General features: G+C 38.9%; 1 protein-coding gene across 37 annotated transcripts in view; it reads right to left on the bottom strand.

Annotated features, from left to right (window-relative positions):
• The window catches only part of PAK3 (p21 (RAC1) activated kinase 3), a 257,980-nt gene that overhangs the window by 80,422 nt on the left and 155,428 nt on the right, over window positions 1-22,130 (bottom strand). For all 37 annotated transcript variants that reach the window (XM_070606575.1, XM_070606561.1, XM_070606587.1 and 34 more), the window contains one exon: window positions 11,647-11,848. In XM_070606575.1, coding sequence (XP_070462676.1) covers window positions 11,647-11,821 — 175 coding nt within the window. In that variant the 5' untranslated portion in view covers window positions 11,822-11,848. The remainder of the gene's footprint in view (window positions 1-11,646; window positions 11,849-22,130) is intronic.

Here is a 22,130-nt window from a genome sequence, read left to right as displayed (position 1 = left end):
CATTTTAGAAAACTGTCACCTGAGTCTTCCTTGTCGTAGGAGTTCCACTTGTTATCTTCCCTAAAATTCCTGGAAGTTTTGTTGGGCCTTCTCATTAGATTTCATGTGGTCATGTCCAGAATTATTTTTTAGAACACTTTCTAGCTCCTTGAAAACAGAGCATGCAGGAAAAGAAAAGGAATGACAGAAGACAGACATAGAGAAATGCTTCCCTACATAAATTTAGCTTAAAAGCATGGAACAATAATCATTTTTAAAAAAGCAATGGAAAGCATGCAAAGTTACAGTATATGGCACATTAAAAAAAAGCAATATTTAAAGCCACATTAATAGAAAGCTAAAAGCAAAATATTATATAAAACCTATTTTTTAAACACAGAAAAATTTTTTCCAAAGGAAAAAATACATAGGCTGGCCAGTTCTAAGCAGCAAACATTTCACAATCCTGGCACTAAGGAACATTCCTTCCTGCTACTGTCCCAGTTTCCTTTCCTTTGACTCAGTCAGTGAGGGAGTTAACAAGCATACATGGAATCGTGGATCAGTGTAGAGACAGATTGTGCTGGGTGACTCATTAGGAACTTAAGTAATATTCTAAACTTGCAATCCATTTGGGGAAATAAGCTTAGCAAACAAGAAACAGCCACTGATACTACCAAAGAAAATTAGGTGCTAAGTTGGGAAGAATAGAGTATAAATGTTGTAGCGTGTCAAAAGAGAAGATCATAGAAATCTGTGGTGGACAGGGAGGGCTTACTGGAGCAGGCAGGACTCGACAGATAGGTCTTAAAGAATGCATAGGCAGGAAATGGGAAGGCATCTCAGTGGGAAAACCAGGAGAAGCAAAGCTTGGAAGCAGAAATGTATATAGTATATTCATGAGGAAGTAAGAAGACAGAAGGGTAAATAGACAGGGTATAGCTTTGGAAATCAGGAAGGAAGAGAGATGAAATTGGAGATAGTCATAAAGAATGTGCTAAGAAAGGCTTTTGAGCAGATGGATGTTTTAATAGAAAGGTGTTTTCTGGAAGACAAGCCAGGTAGCTAAGTCCTGCTAGGTACACGTGGGATGATGGGGGCAGGCTTCAAGATGGTTGCTGTTTCACACTGGTTGGAGGTGGAATGGGGAAGACCTACCTGCCCCAGCATCTGTTGCCTCTAAGATGACCTACTGGGCATTTCCTATACAAGTGTGTGAGTCTGATTTCTGCAACTAGATTGAAAATTACCTGAGGACAGGGAACCTTGTCTCATATGTAGTATCCCCACAACATTCAGCACAGAGCTAGGCACATAAAAAGCAGACATAAATCTTTTCTGAGTGAAGTATATTAGTGGTTAAAAATATGCGCCGGATAAGCCTCTTTTAACATCCAATTCTATCTCATTTTTAAACTGAGATGCTAATAAACTAGATCTGTCTCAAAGTCAGCATGCAGCTGAGATTTATGCATTGGTTGGTTGCACGTGTGTCTATCCTGTGATCTTCCATGAAGTGCTTTGAGATAAAGGAGGTCTAATAAAATATTTTGTTGCTGAGGTTGCAGCTCTTCTGGGACGTACCCTTGTCCCACAACCCCTAGTTTGACACTGGAAGCCCTCCCCCACTCCTCCCCATTTTGGCCCACTCCCCCTGCCCAGATGCAATCTGTACTCAGTGCTATGTGTTCCTGAAGCCAAATAACATGTGCAGATATAGGGGCCATTTCTGGCAGGGTCAATGGGGCTGACTGAGTTAGAGATCCATCATACTAAAATGCCTGTTTTTTATCTCAATATTGCTGGGCTTTGCTCTGGGAGAGTCACATTGGAAGGATATAGAAGTATTTTTAAAGGGACATCCACCTCCTATAGGTGGCAGTTCATCTTTTCCTATAGATGATCCTTAGTGACTTGGTCACTCTTTAGCTAAGTGATAGGCACTTTTGGTGGGTCATTAATTTCTCTCATTCACTAACAGGCTGCCAGTCAATGCCTCACAAAGATTGTTTACAAAACGTTGCCCTTGTGGCATTCAAGAATTAAAATGCCTTAGGGTCTACCTAACTACCAGGAAAGTGAATTAAGTCCTGGGGTTGTTGCTTTTTAATTTTTTTTAAATGTCATTCTGCTGCATTCTCTGATCTGTGGGTCACAGAGCACACCATGCCATAACCCCACAAAGGGAATCCTTCTGAAGGCTTATACTTGGGTAAGAATAAGTATCCCAGAACAGTTCTTCCTATGGCAACAGCAGCCCTACAGGTGATGTCAAAGAGGCAAGTGCTCAACGTGAGAGCAATTGTCCCAGGGGGATTGATTTCTGCAAAAACGTTTCTAATCTCTGGCACTTCTGCTCTGTAAACAAATATTGTTTGGAGGTACATTGTGTCAGGGAGCCCTCAGGAATTCCTGACCTCCTGGATTCATGAAATGTACATTTTCCCTTACACAGGGAAGAGATTAATTCTCTAGCTCTCCTCTAATTCTTTTGGTAGAAAGAATGTCATTTTGTGGGCCTTTGAATTTATTTTTCCCATTGAAAATACTTGAAAGTACTATGTGGTAACTACAATGGAAAGTTAGGCATAAAAATGATTTTATTCTTGGCTCTAAGTATTTAAAGAAATCGATAGTGCAAAGTGGGTAAAAGATTTAAAAAGAGGTTCAAAACTTGCACAATATTATAAACCAATGTGACCTCAATAAAATCTTAAAAAATTATAAACATGAGGAATTCATGGTAAATTTATGGTAAAAGTCAGTACGAATAATACTGTTTGAGTTTGCAAGTTTATAAAAACTACACTTAAAAAGTGAGTATTTTATAAAGATATTTCATAGCAATGGGATGTTAACTATATATAGAGCGAGTTGTTCTGTTGTGGGTTATTTTTTGTTTGGTCATTTGTCATTGGGCTCTTTCACAGTGAATTTGATTAAATACACATTTTTTTTCCTGAGGAAGATTCGCCCTGGATTAACATCTGTTGCCAGTCTTCCTATTTTTGCTTGAGGATGATTTGCCAATCTTCCTCTATTTCGTATGTGGGTCACCGCCACAGCATGGCTGCCAAAGAGTGGTGTAGGTCCACATCCAGGAACTGAACCTGGGCTGCTGCAGCAGAGCCTGCCAAACTTAACCACTAGGCCATGGGGCTGGCCTCTAAATACACAATTTCTGAAGGAAAAAAAGAGAGTTTTATGTAACATATATTTCTAGCTTAAAGCTATCATCTTGGGCAAAATATGCAGTGATTCTGAGCAGAAAAGAAAATAGGTGTTTTTTAAATAAAGAAAAGAGTTCAAATCTTTCTAGGGGGAGGGATGAGAGGTGACTCTCGTGTTCTATTTTAATATAGCTCTTTAATATTTTAATTGTAAAAGCATCAGATATTATTTTTGTAATAAAAAAGATTTAAAAGCTCAAAAAATAACACAGGAATCAGAGAAAAATAATGAATCGTTTTCTTTTTTGCAAAGCCTGTTACTCTCTGCTAGCAAGTTAGGCCAACAGAAGGAGTAACTTGTAAAGACAAAGATATGACTGTTATAATTGCTGATTGAGAAGATGGGTGAGATTCACGTAGGTTTCACCTGCTTCTGCAAAAATTCCATTTTTTCATATTCCATTGGCTAAAACCTGTTTTCAAAATAAGTTAGGTAACTTGCATTTTATGGTAAGCAATATAGTGTTCAACCACCACTGGACCAGGAGTCAGGGGATCTAAATTCTAGGTCTGCCCTGCTTTGTAATTAGTAGTGGGGCAACTTTGTGGAAGTTATTTAACCTCTCTAAACTTCTACCTTCCTCTGTAAAATGGGGATAATTCTTGTCTTACCTCTATCATACGAGGTTTGAAGGAGGTAACTGATAGAAAGCACTTTGAACATTGTAACACCCCTAAAACTGCCATCCAAAATACATAATCTCATCAACAATATACTTAGTAATGGTGATTTTGTTTGCTGGAGAACTAAGCAATCTGCCACTTTTTAAATGCAGCACTTCCATTCAATGAGTGATATCATTGGAAAAATAACTACCAAGAAAGAAGATTAAACTGGGCTGTTTTAAACATTCACTGCTCTTATTATAATATCTTTTATTATATCAGCAAATCCCAGAAGTATATCGTTGGGAAGGCCCATGGTGGAAGGCTCATTCTGCCTTCAGGCAGAACCTGCTAAAGCCATGAGAGACCCAAGAGGGAACCTAGAAAATTTCACCCTTGGTAATTCATAATATCCAATTAGCATATCTGAAATTTCTTTACATCTAGTTACACTCCCTCTGGTGGAATAGTAAACCCATTTCCTCCTGCTAGGTCTTCAGTGGCTACGGAAAACAATATATGCCCTCCATAAATTAAGCAGCCTTTAATCTATAGATAAAAACTCATAAGTGGTACCTGCTTCTTTGAGAGCTGCTAGCCACAAGCCAAATTCATAGGTTGGGTGTTCCATAAAGATGACGGGGGAAAGGAAATTATGATCCCATGTGAGCCCTTCTAGTGACTCCCACTCATACATGCAGGCAGCCATCACCTTCAGTGGTATCATCTTCAAAAACACTCAGTAACAGTGATCATTCTTGAAAATCATTAGGAAGTTGACTCTTACATCCATCTCTTTCCAGGCATACACTAATTCCACACTCATTTACACCCAACTCACATGTGCAACAATTTCAATGGAAAATGTTTGAAAACAAAAAGCAAATATGAGGAAATGTCCTAAACCAGACAATGCTGATCATGTGGATAATTACACAGGGTACAAATTTGAGAGGGAAAAAAAAGGCCTCATTTGCTTTAAGGAGGAAAGCAACTTCATACCTCTTAGCTAGTGTCACTTTTCCTCTCCTTTCAACAATTCATTTTAATATTTGATACAGCTCCCTTCTGTCTTCCCCTCTTCTCATCCATCCCCTGTATCTTCTCCACCACATAATCTCCCTCTCACACATTATTTCCTCTCTCAATGTTTCCCTGTTGCTTCTTTCCTTTCGTGTATACATCTCTCAGTCCTGCACTCCGCACTTCTCTTGAATTTGACTGTCTGCTGGTTTTAGTGGGCCACCATATTTGTACCTAATTTCCCTGTTTACTGGCCCCGAAATGGAAACACAGGCCCCAGTAGATAGAGTGCATCATCATCCCACCTCCTTCCCATTTCAACCACAGGGGACTTCTAGGAGTAAAGGAGTAGTACAGGAGGCTCTTCTCCTGGGGCACAGCACTGACCCTGGAGGACAAGCAAGATGCCATGCCCTTCAGACTTCCCAAAGGGCATGGCAGTTATCTCCAAAGAGCACTCCTTGCTGCACTATATGGGCTATATTTGGAGAACCAAGAGGAATGTAAACACCATTCAGGATGTAGCAGTCTCTGACATCTGGCTTTCTGATAACAGAACACTCAATTAATTGATACTCCCACTCATTGTTGGTGCAATGATCTTTGAGCTACTGCAAGATCCCAAAGGCTCTTCACCATCACCGAAGAAAGACTGCATACTGTTCAGTCTAGTTATCATACTAAGTATTTTTTATTGTGCATTAATTAGATGAAAGTTGGTAACGTGCATTGATCAAAACATTTGATTAACAAGACCATAATGATAACTGAGAGTCTTCTTTAATATAATTGTTGCACAGTAACGCTTCCTGCATACTCTAGGAATTAGAACAATATATATGCAATACAATAACAAAACTCTATGGCACTTTAAGAACTTTTTCACATTTATGAACACTCATTTAGAGCCTCAACTTTCTAAAGTCAGCAATATGTAAGCCCGTAAAATATACACACCAAATGAGACTCCAACCGACAAAACATCCAAATCAAATGTTAGCACATCTCTATTGTCAAGAATATTTTCTCACCAGCATTTCTTTCAAAAGAACATGAAAAAAATTCTTTCTTTCCTCCTGAGTGGTGATAAAAAGTCCCTTTTCTGAAATTCAGATACATTTCAAAGCACACTGCCATCTTCTTAAGGAAAAATTAAAGCCACTGCAGGCTTTTGGATGCCAGGAACATAGATTACCACAGATTCACTTTGTCCTGTTGCAAGGCAGTGTAATAACGTAGAACAAGCATAGGATTTGGAGTCAGAGAGACCTGGGAGACTTCTGGCTTCCATCATTTGCTATATGACCCTGGGCTATCTACCTGAACGCTTTCAGCTTAAATTGCCTCATCTGTAAAAAGGGGATAAGACAGAGTCATTGTAAGGATTAAAATACTGAATACACGTAACATGCCTGGCACATAGCTTGGCATCCAGGAACTAGTCAGTAAATGGAAGATTACCTCCTGTTCATCTTGATTTGCTTATATTCAACTATCCTCTCACACTCCTCCAGGAAGAGGGCCCTTCACTTCATTCCCAGGCTCACCAGCTCCCAAATCTCTCTGCATTCCCCACAAACAAAATGCACATGAACTGTGCTCTCTAAAGACACAGCCCTTCACACAGCACTGCATGTCCCCTGAAACACATCTAATGCTCAAGTGCAGCACAAGACACAAGACACATAAGTACGCTTCAGAAGACAAAGACGTCACACAGAACATGTCACTTCCCAATGCAGCCTCACCTGCTTCTTTCCCACATGTTCTTCCAAGCTTCAAGTCCTTAACAATGATTATTTTTATTGGCACTATGCCATTTTCAGAGTCCTGGCTAACTCATTTGCCCCATTGCCTTTGCCTTTTTGGTTTATTTACTCATGTATTTTTTCATGTATTTATTTATTCGTCCATATATTTATTCCCCACCTTGCTCCAAAACGGATATAAGGTGGCTTAAAAGAATACAAAAAATACAATATAAATTCAAAGTAGATAAGAAAGTAAAAGGGAAAAAAAGAGAGGAATATAAAATGGAGCCTGGGACCAGTCCAGTGTCATAGTGGTTAAGTTTGCATGCTCTGCTTTGGCAGCCCATGGTTCACAGGTTCGAATCCCAGGTGTGGACCTAGCACCACTTGTCAAGCCATGCTGTGGCGGCATCCCACAAAAAGAGAGGAAGATTGGCACAAGATGTTAGCTCAGCAACAATCTTCCTCAAGCAAAAAGAGAAAGATTGGCAACAGATGTTAGCTCGGGGCCAATCTTCCTCACAAAAATAAAATAAAATAAAATAAAATGGAGCCTGAAAGAAAGCTAATACAAAGTGCATACATTCCACAGAATCTCATTACCAGTGCTATGCATGGGCCACACATTTGGCTCCAAGCTTTCTAGTAGCCAACAAAAGAGAAACCTGATCAGTCCCACACTTCACAGGGTCCATAAAATAAAATCAAACCACTTGTTTAGGATATCCTTTCCTGATCTAAATTCTGAAAACTTTTATATAATGAAGTATCATAAAATGGTGGCAAATTGTCTCTCCTAATTTGCTCCAACACCAAGATTCAGCTCCTGGAACAGTCTCCAACAAAGATAGATCCTCAATCTTGACATCATATCCATTCTTATTTTGTTTCATTTGGTCAATGAAATGTCGTTAATAAAGAGACTTTTGAAAACAAACAAAAACCTCTGTTGTCACCAAAGCGAGTATTTTCATTTAAATAAAGAAATAGACATTGTGACATTATTTATGACAAAAATTTGGAAAGAACTTCAGATATCCAACAAAAGGAAATGGTTAAATAAACCATGATGTCACTATATAATGAAATATTATACACCATCAAAAATGACACTTATAAAGACTTTTTAAAAATGCAGGAAAATATTCATGGTAAAAATGTTAAGTGAAAAAGCGGGATATAAAACTGTATGTATTATGATCTTAACTATGTAAAAAAGTATACGTGTATAAATAGCCATAAAAACGTCTGAAAGGCAATACACCAAAATGTTAACATTGCTTCTGAGATTTGTGAATATGGGTGATTTTTATTTTTTTCTGTACGCTTGTCTTTATTTTCCAAATGTTTGCCATTGATGAACAATTTCTATATGATGAGAAGGAGGAGGACCAAGAAGAAAAATATCAACCCAGTTAGTTATCTTTGGCTTGTGAAATTATGGGCCATTTTAATTTTCTTTTCAAATTTTCTATAATTGACATATAAATTCTAGGTAGGGACAAAGTTGCTTAAAAAAAGAAACAAGGATTCTAAAACCTAGTTTTTTGGTAGTTTGTTTGTAAGGTCCAGAATGATACAAGTTTATTTAGCACTTTTTAATTTGACTTTTAATAGCACTCTGATATTTAGAGTTACATTTGATTATCAGAAATACCTTGTGAGGTAGGCGAGGTATGACTGTCTTCATTTAACAGGTGATGAAACTGAGGCTCAGAGAAAGTAAGTGACCAGCCCAAAGTCACAATCATCAGTAGCAGAGCTGAACTCAAACCCAGGTCTCCAAAGCCCGAGTCCAGTGCTCTTTCCATTCATTCAAGGCTGACTGTGGCATAACTCAAGCAGCCACCAAGGGGCAGAGACAGAGAGACAGGAACCCCTCCTGACCTATGAGGCTCAGGTTCCTGAGTGATTCCCAAGGTAGGAGAGTTGGGCTGAGGAAACGATGATTTTTAGGAGGTAAACAAAAGGAGTCAGGGAACGTGAGGTCACATGTGAACTCTTGAAACCCTCAGAAATATTTTTTTGTCCAGTAAAACAAAGCAATAACAACAGTACATTACATAAAAAAGAATAATGAGAGTTTACATAGCTTAATTGAGTAAAAATGATAGGCACTACATAGTTTCCTTTTAGATCCTGTGATGATTTCCAGAAGTGATGAGGATGTACCATTCATTATGGCAGTGGAAAATGGGGGTGACAATGAAGCAATGAACAGAGGTGGACTCTTAGTTCAAATCATGGATCTCCATGCTCTCAGTCATCTAAGTCCAAGCCTGAAATTGTAACAACTTGCTTTTGGCTTTAGCCATATCAAGCAAGTGAATTTAAGTCATATGACTTAATAACTTTGGCTCTTCTGAAGATGCTGTCTTCTCAAGTCTTTTTTGAAGATATCTTACCACTTCTGTATAGAGTTCAAATTAATCACTCAAGCTTTGCCCAAAGGCAGCTTATCAGCTGTCCAGCATGGGTATTTAAATGGCACTACTTGATGATTTAGGCTCTTCTGAGGTTGCTTTCTTCCCAATAGGGTGTTGTAAAAAGACTCTTAGGAGTCTCTTTATAGAGTTCAATTAAATCAATTCAAGCTTTGTCTGAAGGCAGCTTAGACTGCTGCCCTGCAACAGTTTCATGGGACTACTTGACGATGTAAGTTCTGCTGAAGATGGTTTCTGTAAAATGTGATTTTCTTTGAAGGCATCATAGCACCTCTTTATAGAATTCTTCTAAATTACTCAAGCTTTGAACAGGTAAGGTTTGACATGTAAAAGTATCACTTTTCTTTACTTTCTTGGGGAGGTTTTAATCTTGATCTAAAAAATTCGCTCCTGTTGCTTATAACTGTATTTGTCTCCAGTCCCATAGCTTCCTAATTATCTTCATCATCACTTATGGTAATCACCTTAGGGGGACTGGAAGCTTCCTGAGAGTCATCTTTTAGCAGCATCAAATCACTTGAATTAGTGTCAACAGGCTCAAATTCAACTTTAGCCAATGATTGCTCCTGTACCAAATGTTCATTCTCATCCACAGATCCTTCTTGATCCAAAGATTCTTTGTCTTCAGAAGGAACCACTGAAACTTACTTTACCATCTCTAGCCAAATCTTCTCCCAGGTCACATTAATGATAGGCTCTGTTAAACTATCTAACGCCACTTTTATTAAGAATACAGCATTAGTGCTGGTGTAGGAACCCCATGCTCTAGGATCTTCAGACAGAAAAACGTTTGCAAGATTTTGAACAACAAAGTTATATGCTAGTTTGGCATAAATCTTCTTGAATGGCTGAATCAAACACTGACCTAAGGGCTCAAGGATCTGAGACATGCAACTAGTTATAAAGACAACCGCAACATTAGGATGCACGTTGGCAACTGTATCTGAGGTGCTGAAAGTACTGTGAAGAATCAGCAGTACTTTGAAGTCAAGATTTTCTTTTCTTTTTAATTGTCCTGAACTTTCACAAGAAAGCACTGTTCAAACCATTCCTTACGGAGAAAAGGAGTCTTCCAGGCTTTTCTGTTTGCATGTCAGTACACCAGAAACTCGGCTCAGTTTTTTCTCCTGAGAAGATCTGGGCACAGTTTTCTGTAGAGCAGCAATGGTTTCACTGTGAGGTCACCGGAAGTATTAGCACAAAACAGAATTGTCAGCCTTTCTGTTTTTTCTAACTTTGTGTTAACATCAGTTGGCTCCTGCTCTTTGAAAGGGCAAGTGTATTATTCAAGGGCTTCCAAAGCATGGCGAACTCAACAGCATCAAAGATTTGTGCAGGCACATTACTCCCTTCTTTAATCACTTTCTCCCGTTGTGGCAGATATAACACAGGAGTAGCAGGATCGAGTGGTTCTTTCTCCAGTACCATTGCCACGTAAGACCTGGTCTCCAGCTCATGGCACACCATAAATTTCTCAAACCATCTCTTGCTTCTAGCAAAATTTTTTCCTGGACTCACTTTATTATCTGAAAACATGTCTTCCAAATTTCCTCTTGCATAGTCACAGATGCCTTGCATGGACAGTGTTTTGTTATTCGTTTGTTTGTCTTCAATCCAGGTTTAACATCATTTCCATCTTTTCTATCCTTGGGTCACAAGGGATAAAGCATTTCTTAAATGACATAGGTGCACAAGAAGCAATACTGGCCCCAATAAGAGTTTCAGTTTTCCTTATGGTACGAATTGTGGATTCATTAACATCATATAAACAACCTACAAAGCTATCTGTTTTACCTTGAAGAAGTAGATTAACAATGTCCCTTTTTTCTTCTAAAGACATCACCTTTTGGCAACTTTCTGTGGTGCCGGTGTCCTTGTACTTGCTTTAGTCTCTTCTGCCTCAAGAAGCCATGTTCCAGCTGTATGCTAATCAACGCAACCTAACAATTACTTACTAGAGATTTTATATTCCCCAGTTTTACAAAGCGTCAGCACATGATATTTAAGCACCAAATGGTATTATGAACAACACAAGAATAAATGATAATATATTGTTGTGATTCTCAGTGCAAATAGGGCTGATTGTAGAGGGGACAACCAGCAGAAGAATGAGAGAAGAAACAAATGACTCAGAAGTTTTTTCCCACCTTGTGATATAGTCAGACAATAATGTGGCAACTGGACCTACTCCCGTATACTCAATTCAAAATTTTCACAGTTATCAAAAAGGTATACAGAAGTAAATCCTATTATACTCAAATTTCCAATAAGACAACTTTCAGTTAGGAAGGAATTACTGTAAATTCTCTAAGTTGTCAGAAAGAAAGTCGCTGTTTATATATTCAAGATAGTACTATTCCTACGATTTCCCTTGGCTTAACACTATGAATTTAATTTTATGTGAAAGGCAAATACAGAATAAATGTATTTTCTATAAACCCACAGCAAGTCAATCAAACATTATCCTCTGACAAAATGCAACCTCGAAGACGTAGATGTAAAGGTCAGGCAGGCCCTGCACAGCCAACGCTCAAGAAATGACTACCCACGAAAGAAAGTGACAATGAAAGAACCAACTAGCCCCTTTTCAATGCCCGGCCACTGATACTTTACTTTTATCCCCTCCTCCTGGGAAGATAGAGCGAAGCCTGGCTTTCTTATTCTTCTCTTCAGGGGCCATGGGAAGTGGTTTGGAGCTGTGGTTGAGAGCTGAAGAATCCCGGTTGTTACTATTCATCCTCAGTGGGGGAGCTGGGGGTTTCTCTTCATTATCCAGACCGTCAGACATTTTCAGTTACAACTGATCGCACAGCTCCTAAAAAAAAGGAGGAGAAAACAGGTGTTAAGAAAGGAGGGGTCTAAAAATAACCTAGTAAATATGGGGATTCTAACACCTTAGAAACAAAAGCATTGGTTTCACGTTTTCTCAGGTCTTGCGTTGACCATTTTGAGGGGTTTCTTTTCTAGAGGTGAGGGGGCTGCCTCCCTAAAGACCAAGGATTCAATTTCCCAAAGAGGAAAGTGAAGGCAATAACTAATGGCTTTTCAATATGTATACACAAACACATACGGTCCCTTCCTTTTCTCACAATGAAACTTTACTTTCTGCTGTGCACTCACAGTCTTTTAATGAACAATTTACAATCTTTCTTATTTAAAAATTCTATACTGATGATCATCATGGTCAGGTAGTACAACCTCCTCAGAGTCTGGAATTGACACAGGTTTGGCTGTTGATTTTTAATGGCCCACAACAATGATTCGTTAGCCACTTTAACACTAGGATAACTTTGGCATCTGATTCTTACCTGTGTGTACTTGATTTACAAAACACACTCTACCGTTTTACGGGAAAAAACTAAGGAACAGAGCCAGCCCTGATGGCCTAATGGTTAAGTTCAGTGCCCTCCACTTCAGCAACCCGGGTTTGGTTCCTGGGCATGGAACCACATCACTCATCTGTCAGTAGCCATGCTGTGGCAGCTGCTCACAAGAAGAACCAGAAGAACTTACAACTATACACAACTATGTACTGGGGCTTTGGGAGCAGGAAGGAAGAGGAAAAAGGAGGAAGATTGGCAACAGATGTTGGCTTAGGGCAAATCTTCCCCTGCAAAAAAAATAAATAAATAGGATTCTGTCAAAAAAAAAAAAAAAACAACTAAGAAACAATCTAGTAGACCTAGTGGTTTCAGCAGTGGGGTATACTGATAGGGGAAACAATGCCAATCTTCAGGTAGCAAGTAGAAGATAAAGCTGAGCCAAACGTCACCATGAGCAAAGAGGAGCTCCAAGGAGAGGACCGCTTCCTGAGGAGGGACCATAACCTTACTCCGTGCCATATTTTACGTCCTGGAACAGGGAACAAGGGAATTGACAAGGGTAATGGGGTTGTAAGAAGCAGTCTTGGTTTTAGTAACTTATCTGCTCTGAATTTCATTATCCTTTAGTATCTTGTGCTTACAGCTGAACACATTCATATTCATCCTGGGAGGGTAAAGTGAACTGGAAAAGCATGGGCTCCTCAAGGAAGTGTTTGTTTCCATTTTCCTATTCTAATTCGAGTCCTTCACTAGGGACCTGACACTTGCCATCACAAGTCAGGTGTTAAGAGTACCTTCCCAGTTAATCTCCAGTTTGAATACAAGGAAAATCAAATCGCATTTCAGCAAAATCTCTGTAAATTCATCAAGTATTAACTAGCACTAATTTAGGAGCATAAGAGCTCTCCAAACACAACTTAGCATATCACTTTATTCCCACAACAGTTACTATAAACAAACCTAAGTACACCACCAACAAAAACAGGGGTCTCCTGATTGCTGCTGTAATGAGAATTAATCTATCATAATTCATTTTAGCCCTTTAGTGAGTACAATTTGTTTATTTTCAGTAATGAACTCTAAGTTGCATCATGTTATATGGAGAATTTAAAATATTCTACTACGTTCTAAATTCTCTCAAATATTTACAGCCTATAAGTATTCAAGAATACGTTAGTATCAATTAGTAGCTTCTCCATCTCCACGGGTGACTGCCAACTAACAATGATTGGCTTGATCTTGATTTGGACAAGAGATTTCTTTTCCTTTGCCTAAGTGTTACAGCTTGTACTATCTTAATGAATTAAGACCAATTCTGTATTTTTTTTCAGTAACCATGATAGTGACAATACTCGGTAATAAATGATTTGTCACCAATGACAATTTGGTAAGCCTCACATTTTCCTATATAGGTAAAACCACAGCACAAGATAAAGTGAAAAAGTGACTGTGATGTCAAGGATAAAGCAGATTCATAGATACTGCTGGTTCTAGTAAATATTTTAACTAGAATATGAAACCAGTGCTAATGGGCCTGCATTCCCCTTTGCATTTTGATTTTGGTCCTTCTAAATTCACTGTTTCTCCAGAATAAAAGTGAGTTTAAGACTGAGTTCACCAGTGGAATTATTCTGTATCGGACAGTGTCATGGTTTTTAATTTAGTCATTGAGAAGAATTTGCCACCAGAAACAAAGTACTAACTTTTTCTTTCTTTCTTTTTTTTTTTTAACTTTTCTGGGTTCAATAATAATGCCTGAATATGAGGTGATTATTACATAAAGCTCAGATATACAAAATATAGCTTGGTAAAAATAATGAAATTGGAAAGTTATTGCAAAAGAACTGAGGATTTAAATAGAAATACCTAGGAGATAGGATTCCAAAAAATGTGTCTCATAGGGAGAGAGAACCATGATATTCTGGATGATACATATTTTCTGATGACACATTACTTAACTCAGGATGACAGAAGTCAGAGAAACATGCATGGCCTCCTTAAAATGATATACAAAGCTGATCTTGCATAATAAGGCAAGTAAGAGTCTGGGCCAGTCAGGGTTCTAGTGCACCTATGTAATTTAAAATACTAGGCTCCTTTGTTCTTGATAAATAGGTGTGGCCAATGGAGTGGCCTTTTTCATTCCTAATTACGCTCTCTGGCCAGAGACTCAAAAGGTAGATGCCCTGATTCTTTTCAGGCTGCCTGATTATCCCGACCTTATTTGACCAAGTATATTTTAGGTTGGGAGGAAAGGGCTACTTGGGATATAAAACTCAACCTATACTCTCCTATGTTACACTAGAAATGCCTGACCAAAATTTCACCACCACACACGTGCTGCGGTCCATATCACAGGCATTCTCCAAAGGACCCAGTTTATATGGCACAGCTTTCTACTGCCCAGCAAACTGGAATTGTTTTAATTCCATTCAACTCATCAGGGGATTACAAGAGGAGTTGGGATAAACCTTTCACAGAGATGGAAATGAAATTGAAGAATCTTTGTCCAGTCCACACCAGGAGCATGAAGCATGAACCAAATAATCACTCTGTTCACCTAGACATTTCAGATTTGGTTTTGCTTGAATTATCCCAATATTACTTCAGCTCTTTATTACCCTTTACAAGGCACAACCAATCTTCATCTTCTAATGATTCCAGGTAATTCTGATGTGATGACAAAGGAACAGCGCAGGATGCTCTTGTTATCTTTAACTCACCTTCAAAGCAAGTGCTTCAAAACAAACTTTTAGAAAACCAGTTGATGAAGAAAGGGTAGGTACCTGTAAAGAATCCTTGCTGTTAATGTATTTGTTTCCCAAGTGGGAGGTGTCTCCGACTATTCCACAAATGTAGAAAAAAGGGGGAATTCTATTGTGTTATGTTTGTAAACAATGCAAATTTACTAAGCCGGGTCCCTCCCCTGAGACAGCTTTCTACAACGGATACTATTAACGGATTGCTGGTTCAATCTGCCTATGATGTCATTATTTCCAAGATCTTGAAAGAGACTATTTTGTTTGGGGTGGCTGTAGGCTCTATTTCAAGAATTGTACAAAAGCATCATTATTCTCTTGGAACCCAATCAAAAAACTGTTTATCTTTGAACTTTAACTGTTGTCGTTCACTTCTGCAACAGAACAGAAACTTGCAAGTGAGTGGCACATTGGACCTAGCCACAGGCCATTCATTTCCCTTTTAGAACTTGGCCCTTGGCATTGTGGAGAAATAGCTAACTTTAATGGACAATAGCAACAATTTATATGTGTTCACAAATTGATTTCATACTTGGCTACTATGTTTTTCAGAAAGAATTCAAATATCTTCTGTGGAGAGTACATATTTTTGATCCAGCCCTTGGGACCTAATGTGGTTTACCAATGCTCTATAATTACAATTGAAATTCATCAGCAGTAAGAAATGAGCCTCGTGTCTCATGATAACCAATGAGCCTGAATGCCCCTTTTTCAGAGTCCTAGGAAAGATTAAAGATTACTTATTTCCCTCCCTCCTCATCTTCCTTTTCCTCTCTCTTCCCCTCCCCTAAAAATTAAGTGTGAGGGCACATGCACACAGGTACATACACAAATACATACACACAGCCATTCACTGTCCTGCCTTTTGACACAGAGATTACTGAAATCATTTTAGAGGAAAACTTTTATCAAGATGCATGGCAACTTTAAATGAAATGATTAAGCATTATAAACGTTTTTCATTATTTTCTCATTCCTCCAAAACGCATTCTCTTAGTGCAGTGCCAAACTAGACATTCAGAGAATGCTCAGTAGGTTGAAAAAGAAAGCCACCAACACGCATTTTCCAAGAGTCAAGGGGAAAGATAAGCAATAAATCATACTCTAGCTAATGGGGCCAAAATTTATCCTATGGTATAGGTTGACTTGGATGCAACCAAAAATTCCAAATGCACTCATTTGCCACAGGTGCTCTACCCAGGTGTGTGAAGGGTGAGACTCCAGAAACAACTGCCCTACAACTTTCAAGGTCACCTATTAAGCTAGAAGCAACTGAAATATTTTCATTAGATCTGGTGCCATCAGAGACAACCCACAAGTATTATTCTGTTTTCAAAATATAAATAACTGTTTATTTACATATTTTCCCAAGGAGAAACAAACTAATACTGGCCTCCTTTCAAAAACAAAAGCCAAGACCAGCAGATGCATAGCCATGATCTAGAAAACCCAGAGGTAAAGTTCCAAAACCACCAACCACACAAAGCTATTACTACAAATCGGTGAACACACCAATATTGCTTAATATCCTTTCCATATCAAAGTACAGGATATCACACAGGAATGAGATGTACCCTAGAGGATATTTCCAGGGTGAAATTCCTAATGTTTCTGAGATAACTACATGAAGAATAGGGTTGAAAGACACCTTGAACTGACGAGAAGAGGACCAAACTAACATGAGCACATATGAAAGAAGATGGATTTTAGGATCTCAAAAATGTAGTAAACAAGTCAAAGAACTTTCACTATGCTAAAACATGTAACAAAACATGACAGTGTTTCAAATTTCTAGAATTTGGGAAATCTCTATAACAAGAATTAGCTCTACAGATCAAGACAAATTGAACTTTTAATGACAGCTTCCAGACTTCAAGGTATTAAATAAACATAGATGTAAAGTCAGCCAACGTCTCCTTAGACAATGATATCAACACTGGGCTGGTCTTTGTATTTGAGGAGTAGGTTGCTGCTTTTACTATCAGAATGATGTATACACTGAATGGCACTTTGGTGGTGGAAAAAAGGATCCAAGAGTTACCTGCTGGCTCTTTACTGGGCTCCCTTGTAAACACAAGCATACATTTTCAAGATGGCTAGCCGAGCTTCTAGGTACAGACTGTGACTGAGAAACAAACTATGGTTTGCTAACTAGCCTACACAGATACTAAACCCACTCTATCTTGGATGCATTATTAGCAACTAAACCAACCGGCTCAGATACTTATGACTGACAATGTAAGATGTAGTGGACTGTTATTGATTGCCAAAAAAAGAAAAGAAGAAAATCATCTAGCCTTCCACAAAGGGGACAATGTATTATAATTTGAAGAAAGATTATACATTGCTTTACATTTCTACAGCAACTTGCATTTGAAGATTTCTAGTGACGTTTTAAACATTTAATTTCCATAATATGCTAAGATGCCAAAGAGGAGAGAAAGGATTAATTTCATTTTACAGGGAAGAGAACAAGCCAGGACTGGGTCTTCTCACAGCTCTAAACCCATACTCCCATTCCCAGACTAGGTGGACAACGGACAGCCCAACCACTAACTATAGCCAGCTAGATGGACCCAACTTAGCATTTCCATCAACTTGTCTCAAATTGCACAAAGTCATTACACATGGCATTCTCCTCACTAGATCATAAGCTCCTTGAGGGTAAGGCCCCCTCAGTTATAACTGTATGCTTTCATACTGTCTAGTACAGTGCCTTGTTCCCAGTAGGCATTAAATACACACATGTTAGGTAATGAAACAGACCTCTATATGTTCTATGCATTTGCTGTGGCTCTGAGTAAGTTTTTCATAATGTTGTACAAGCCTATATGCCTACCTGAAGCAGATTTGTGCCAAGAAGGCATGTTCGGAAATATTGGCACTAATCCCATTGCTAAGAAATTGGACATCATGTAGAACCCAGCTACCATCTGATCATCAACACCTCATTTTTTACCATACAACTTTGTAATATCCAAAGAACATCCATGTCTTGCTCTTACTTGAGTCATAAACCAACATGTAAAGAAGGGAGTACGATCCCCATTTGCCATATGAGGAATTTACAGAGCATAGAGGTTAAGGGACTTACCCAGGGTCACAAAATAAGTGAAAGAACTGAGACTAGTATCTCAAACTGTTCTCAATTCCCTTTTCACTACACCAATACAATGTGTATCCAAGTAAACCTACAAACACACACACACACACTCTTCATATATGTATATATATACACACACACACTTTTAGCCTCAAAAAATATTCATATGACAGTTATAGCTTTTCCATTTCAACCCACTCAGGCTGGTACTTACTGATTTCACCTGCTTTTCTCATCCAAAGACCCAAGGCTAGGTGATTTACTGACAGAACTCCAACAGGTTTCACTGGCAGGTAGTACCAATTCTTAGACTGCCTTGTTTGGGAGCTTGTCTGTTCTGGGGCACTCACCAAGGGAACTCTGCTATCAGAGACAGGGGTGTGCTGTTTCAGAGAGCCTCGCCTGGGAGATACCATTACAGTGTGTAATGGAGGGAAGCCATTTCTAAGATCATTTGATCAGGAGGAGCTGAGCTACTTGTTAGGCAGATTTGCAAAAGCAGCCAGACAAGCAAGGGAGGTACTAGCTCTTTTTACAGCCGCCTAGTTTCAACCTTAGATCCTGTAAAAGATAGCTCACTACTGACATACACACAAGCACACTCACACAGAATACATTCATATTCTCTCTCATACAAACGAGCAAATGAGGTCGGTTCTGCTGTAGTCCTGTTCTCTGCTAACATCTTTATGAGTGACTTCCATTGTTTCCAGCAGGAACTTGACATTAATTGAACCCAATAAGCCAACATATTATACTTGCAAATTGCAATGATAGGTTGCAAATAAGGAAATCGATAGGTATACCCCAGCATCCAAACCTAATATACTGCATATATTACGTGGGACAAATAGTTCTTTTTCCAATGACTTCTTAAGCTTTTAAATATATGCAGCACCATACTTTATTATTCATTGTGTATGCTACATGAGCTAATGCCAAGAAAATGCTGATGATCATTTGACGTGTATTTATATTTGCACACTGATGCATTATTACAGGTTTCAGCTTTTCATTTCAAAATTGATGCTTCTAAGAAGAGAAAATAAAATGCATAAAGAACAGAGATAGAAATTTTTTTTAAACATAAAAAACCAGAAATGACTCCCTTAGAAGATGCCTCAAAGAAATGCGTGGGAAAAAGAAAAGAGTAGCAAAACCTAGTAATAAAACATTTCCTAGTTCTTGAAAAAGAATGTAGTATCCTTGGAAACATTCAGATGGAAAAAGTTAGATGCAGACTAACAGCCCAATGAGCAGGATATGGTAAACCGATGTCTTGAGTCTCTGGCGTTCTAGCTGCTCTGTGTTACTATGCATGGGTGATAATTATACCCTTCCCTGATCCACTCCAGTGAAAAAGCCACAAATTTCCTCAAATTCAAGCATAAAAACTCAATTTCCGAATTTCCTATGGCTTTCTGTACCCCATACAGATGCTTAAATATTGTTTTCCAATCTGCATGCCATGGCTCATCATCCTAGGTCCTTGCTCTATTCTCAATTTCTCTGTACCCAAATCAGTTTTCTAGAGGGAAGGTGCCCACTGCATGTCTGAAGAGAAGAGCTACACGGGTTCAGTTGAGATCTTGGTATTATTTATAAACCAGGCATCTAGATCAATTTAGCAAAGCTCATACTTCACCCCAAAAATGACATTATGCCAGAACTTGATGTCAAAGAATTTGAGCTGGCATAAAATGCAGCAACTCTTCTTCAAGCTTTTACCCCATAACCTAAGTTTAATTTATATGCCCACATTTTTAAAAAGTTGAGCGTGTGTCTCAGTATCTTATTTGGGGGCTATCATTAAGGAAGAGGAATAACCATATATTGAAAAAAAAAAAAGGCTTCCTCAAATACTGATGTAAGAATGGGACATGACAAGACCTACTTTCTGTCTACCCACTTCAAAAATGATAGGGGATGAACATTCAGCTGCCCACAGCCTTAGTTGTAGGAATTGCCCATCTCTTACCCCTACTAAAGACGAATTTCTTGTCTTAAAAAAAACTGGCCATGGGTCTAAGAAAGGATCATAATGCACTCAAAGAAATTCTAGAAACCAAAAGTCTGATCTGAAGGATGACCTCACAGTTGAGCATATTGGCTTTCCCATGCCAGCTTACAAAAGTTTATTTGCAAGTTGTTGGACACACCAAGTAGTTTGTTCCCCTTGCACCCATTACTCTAACACCTGGTTGCAGCTGCTACTGTCCACATATATAAAATACAGCTCATCATTGGCTCATGCTAGAGCAGATCCCTTCTGCAGCACGTGATCAGCTTTACTTTCCCAGTGCTCTCACACAAAGAAAAGACTGCCATGTGCATAAGTTTTCCTGTGGCCCTGGAAAGCCCCCAGGCTGAGAACACAGGACCCAGCCCTCACTTCAAAGGAAGATATGGCATCCTGCTAGGAAAATTGCAGATAAAGCAGAAGCAGGGTTTGGTACAAGGAGCTGGAGTCAGGAGGCCCGAGGGGGAATCAGTCAGTAGTTCCCAAATTATTCCAGAGAGCCTGGACTGTGGCCTAGAACACATCTTGACAAAAATTTGGGGGAGTTAAAGCAGAGGAAAGCTGGCTAGTTATAATACATATATATATAACTCTGCATTATAACTCTGTATCAAATGATGTTCATCTCAGAGTGTTCTTTCTCCTTTAAGATTGAGCCTAATACATTCCCTGCACTTATAATCAGTTCAGCCCACCATGAGCTGGTTTTGTGGCCTTTAGCACCTGCCTGGGTATGCCCTATATTCTTCTGCCCAGCTCAGTAATGAGGGTCTATAGGTTACACAGCTGTATAAAGAGAGGAAAAGATCTTATGTCAGCCCAATGTTGCTTTTTACAGGAAAATAAACCAATTACATGCTTTCCTCTTGTAGATTTCTGGTTGACTTTCAAAGAATCCTGGGGCCGCCCCTGTGGCCAAGTGGCTAAGTTCATGTGCTCCAATTCAGTGGCCCGAGATTTCACCAGTTTGGATACTGGGCACAGACCTAGCACAGCTCATCAAGCCATGGTGAAGTGGTGTCCCACATGGCAGAACTAGAAGGACCTATAACTAGAATATACAACTATGTACTGAGGGGCTTTGGGGAGAAGAAAAAAGGAGGAAGATTAGCAACAGATGTTAGCTCAGGGCCAATCTCAAAAAAAAAAAAAAGAATCCTGAGACCAAAACAGAGACCTACTAGCCTTTGAGGAGTCAAATAGTAACTTTAAGAGTATGCCTCTTAAGCAACCCATCTGTGCATGCACTCATTTACTCAAACAACAAACATTTATTGAAGCTCATGTGACAGGCACCATGCAAGGTGCTGGGAGTAAAGAGAAAAATAAATGCCCAGCCCTGAATGAGATTATAGGCTTGAGTAGAGGGTTTCATCTCTGGCTGCATATTATATGTAAAATGTATATTAAATATACAGATAAAATATAACCCCAAAACAAGTAAGGGTGTGTGTATTGCAAAATGAAGAGTGCTGGAAAAAAAAGAGAACTGCAGCAGTTCAGAAGAGGGCAAGTCTCTTTGACTGCTGTCATATTATATGAGAAATCAGTTTCAATAATCATACCTCCACATATAAGCAAAGTGTTTGATATTGTTCCAAAGAATATCATTGCCTTACCTTTCATCCCAATGCCACCAACAGTCATATGTACCAGATATTGTCAGGTACAGGGGATATACAAAGAGAGATGAATAAAGACCAGTCCCTGTCTTAAAAAAGCTCATAGTTTAGTGAGGATGGCAGACATGCATGCATAAAATAGGGAATACAAGGTGATGCAACACAGGTAGGCAAAGGATACTTTGGAGGGACAGGGCAGGGAGGGTAACTAGTCTTCCCAGAGCACATGAGCAGAGTATTGAAGGATAAATAGGAGTGATCAGGATTTTA

This window comes from Equus przewalskii, chromosome X (assembly GCF_037783145.1).
Source record: "Equus przewalskii isolate Varuska chromosome X, EquPr2, whole genome shotgun sequence".
Lineage (NCBI taxonomy): Eukaryota > Metazoa > Chordata > Mammalia > Perissodactyla > Equidae > Equus > Equus przewalskii.
Note: the sequence above shows the minus strand (reverse complement) of the source record. Positions and strands in the feature narration are given on the sequence as shown.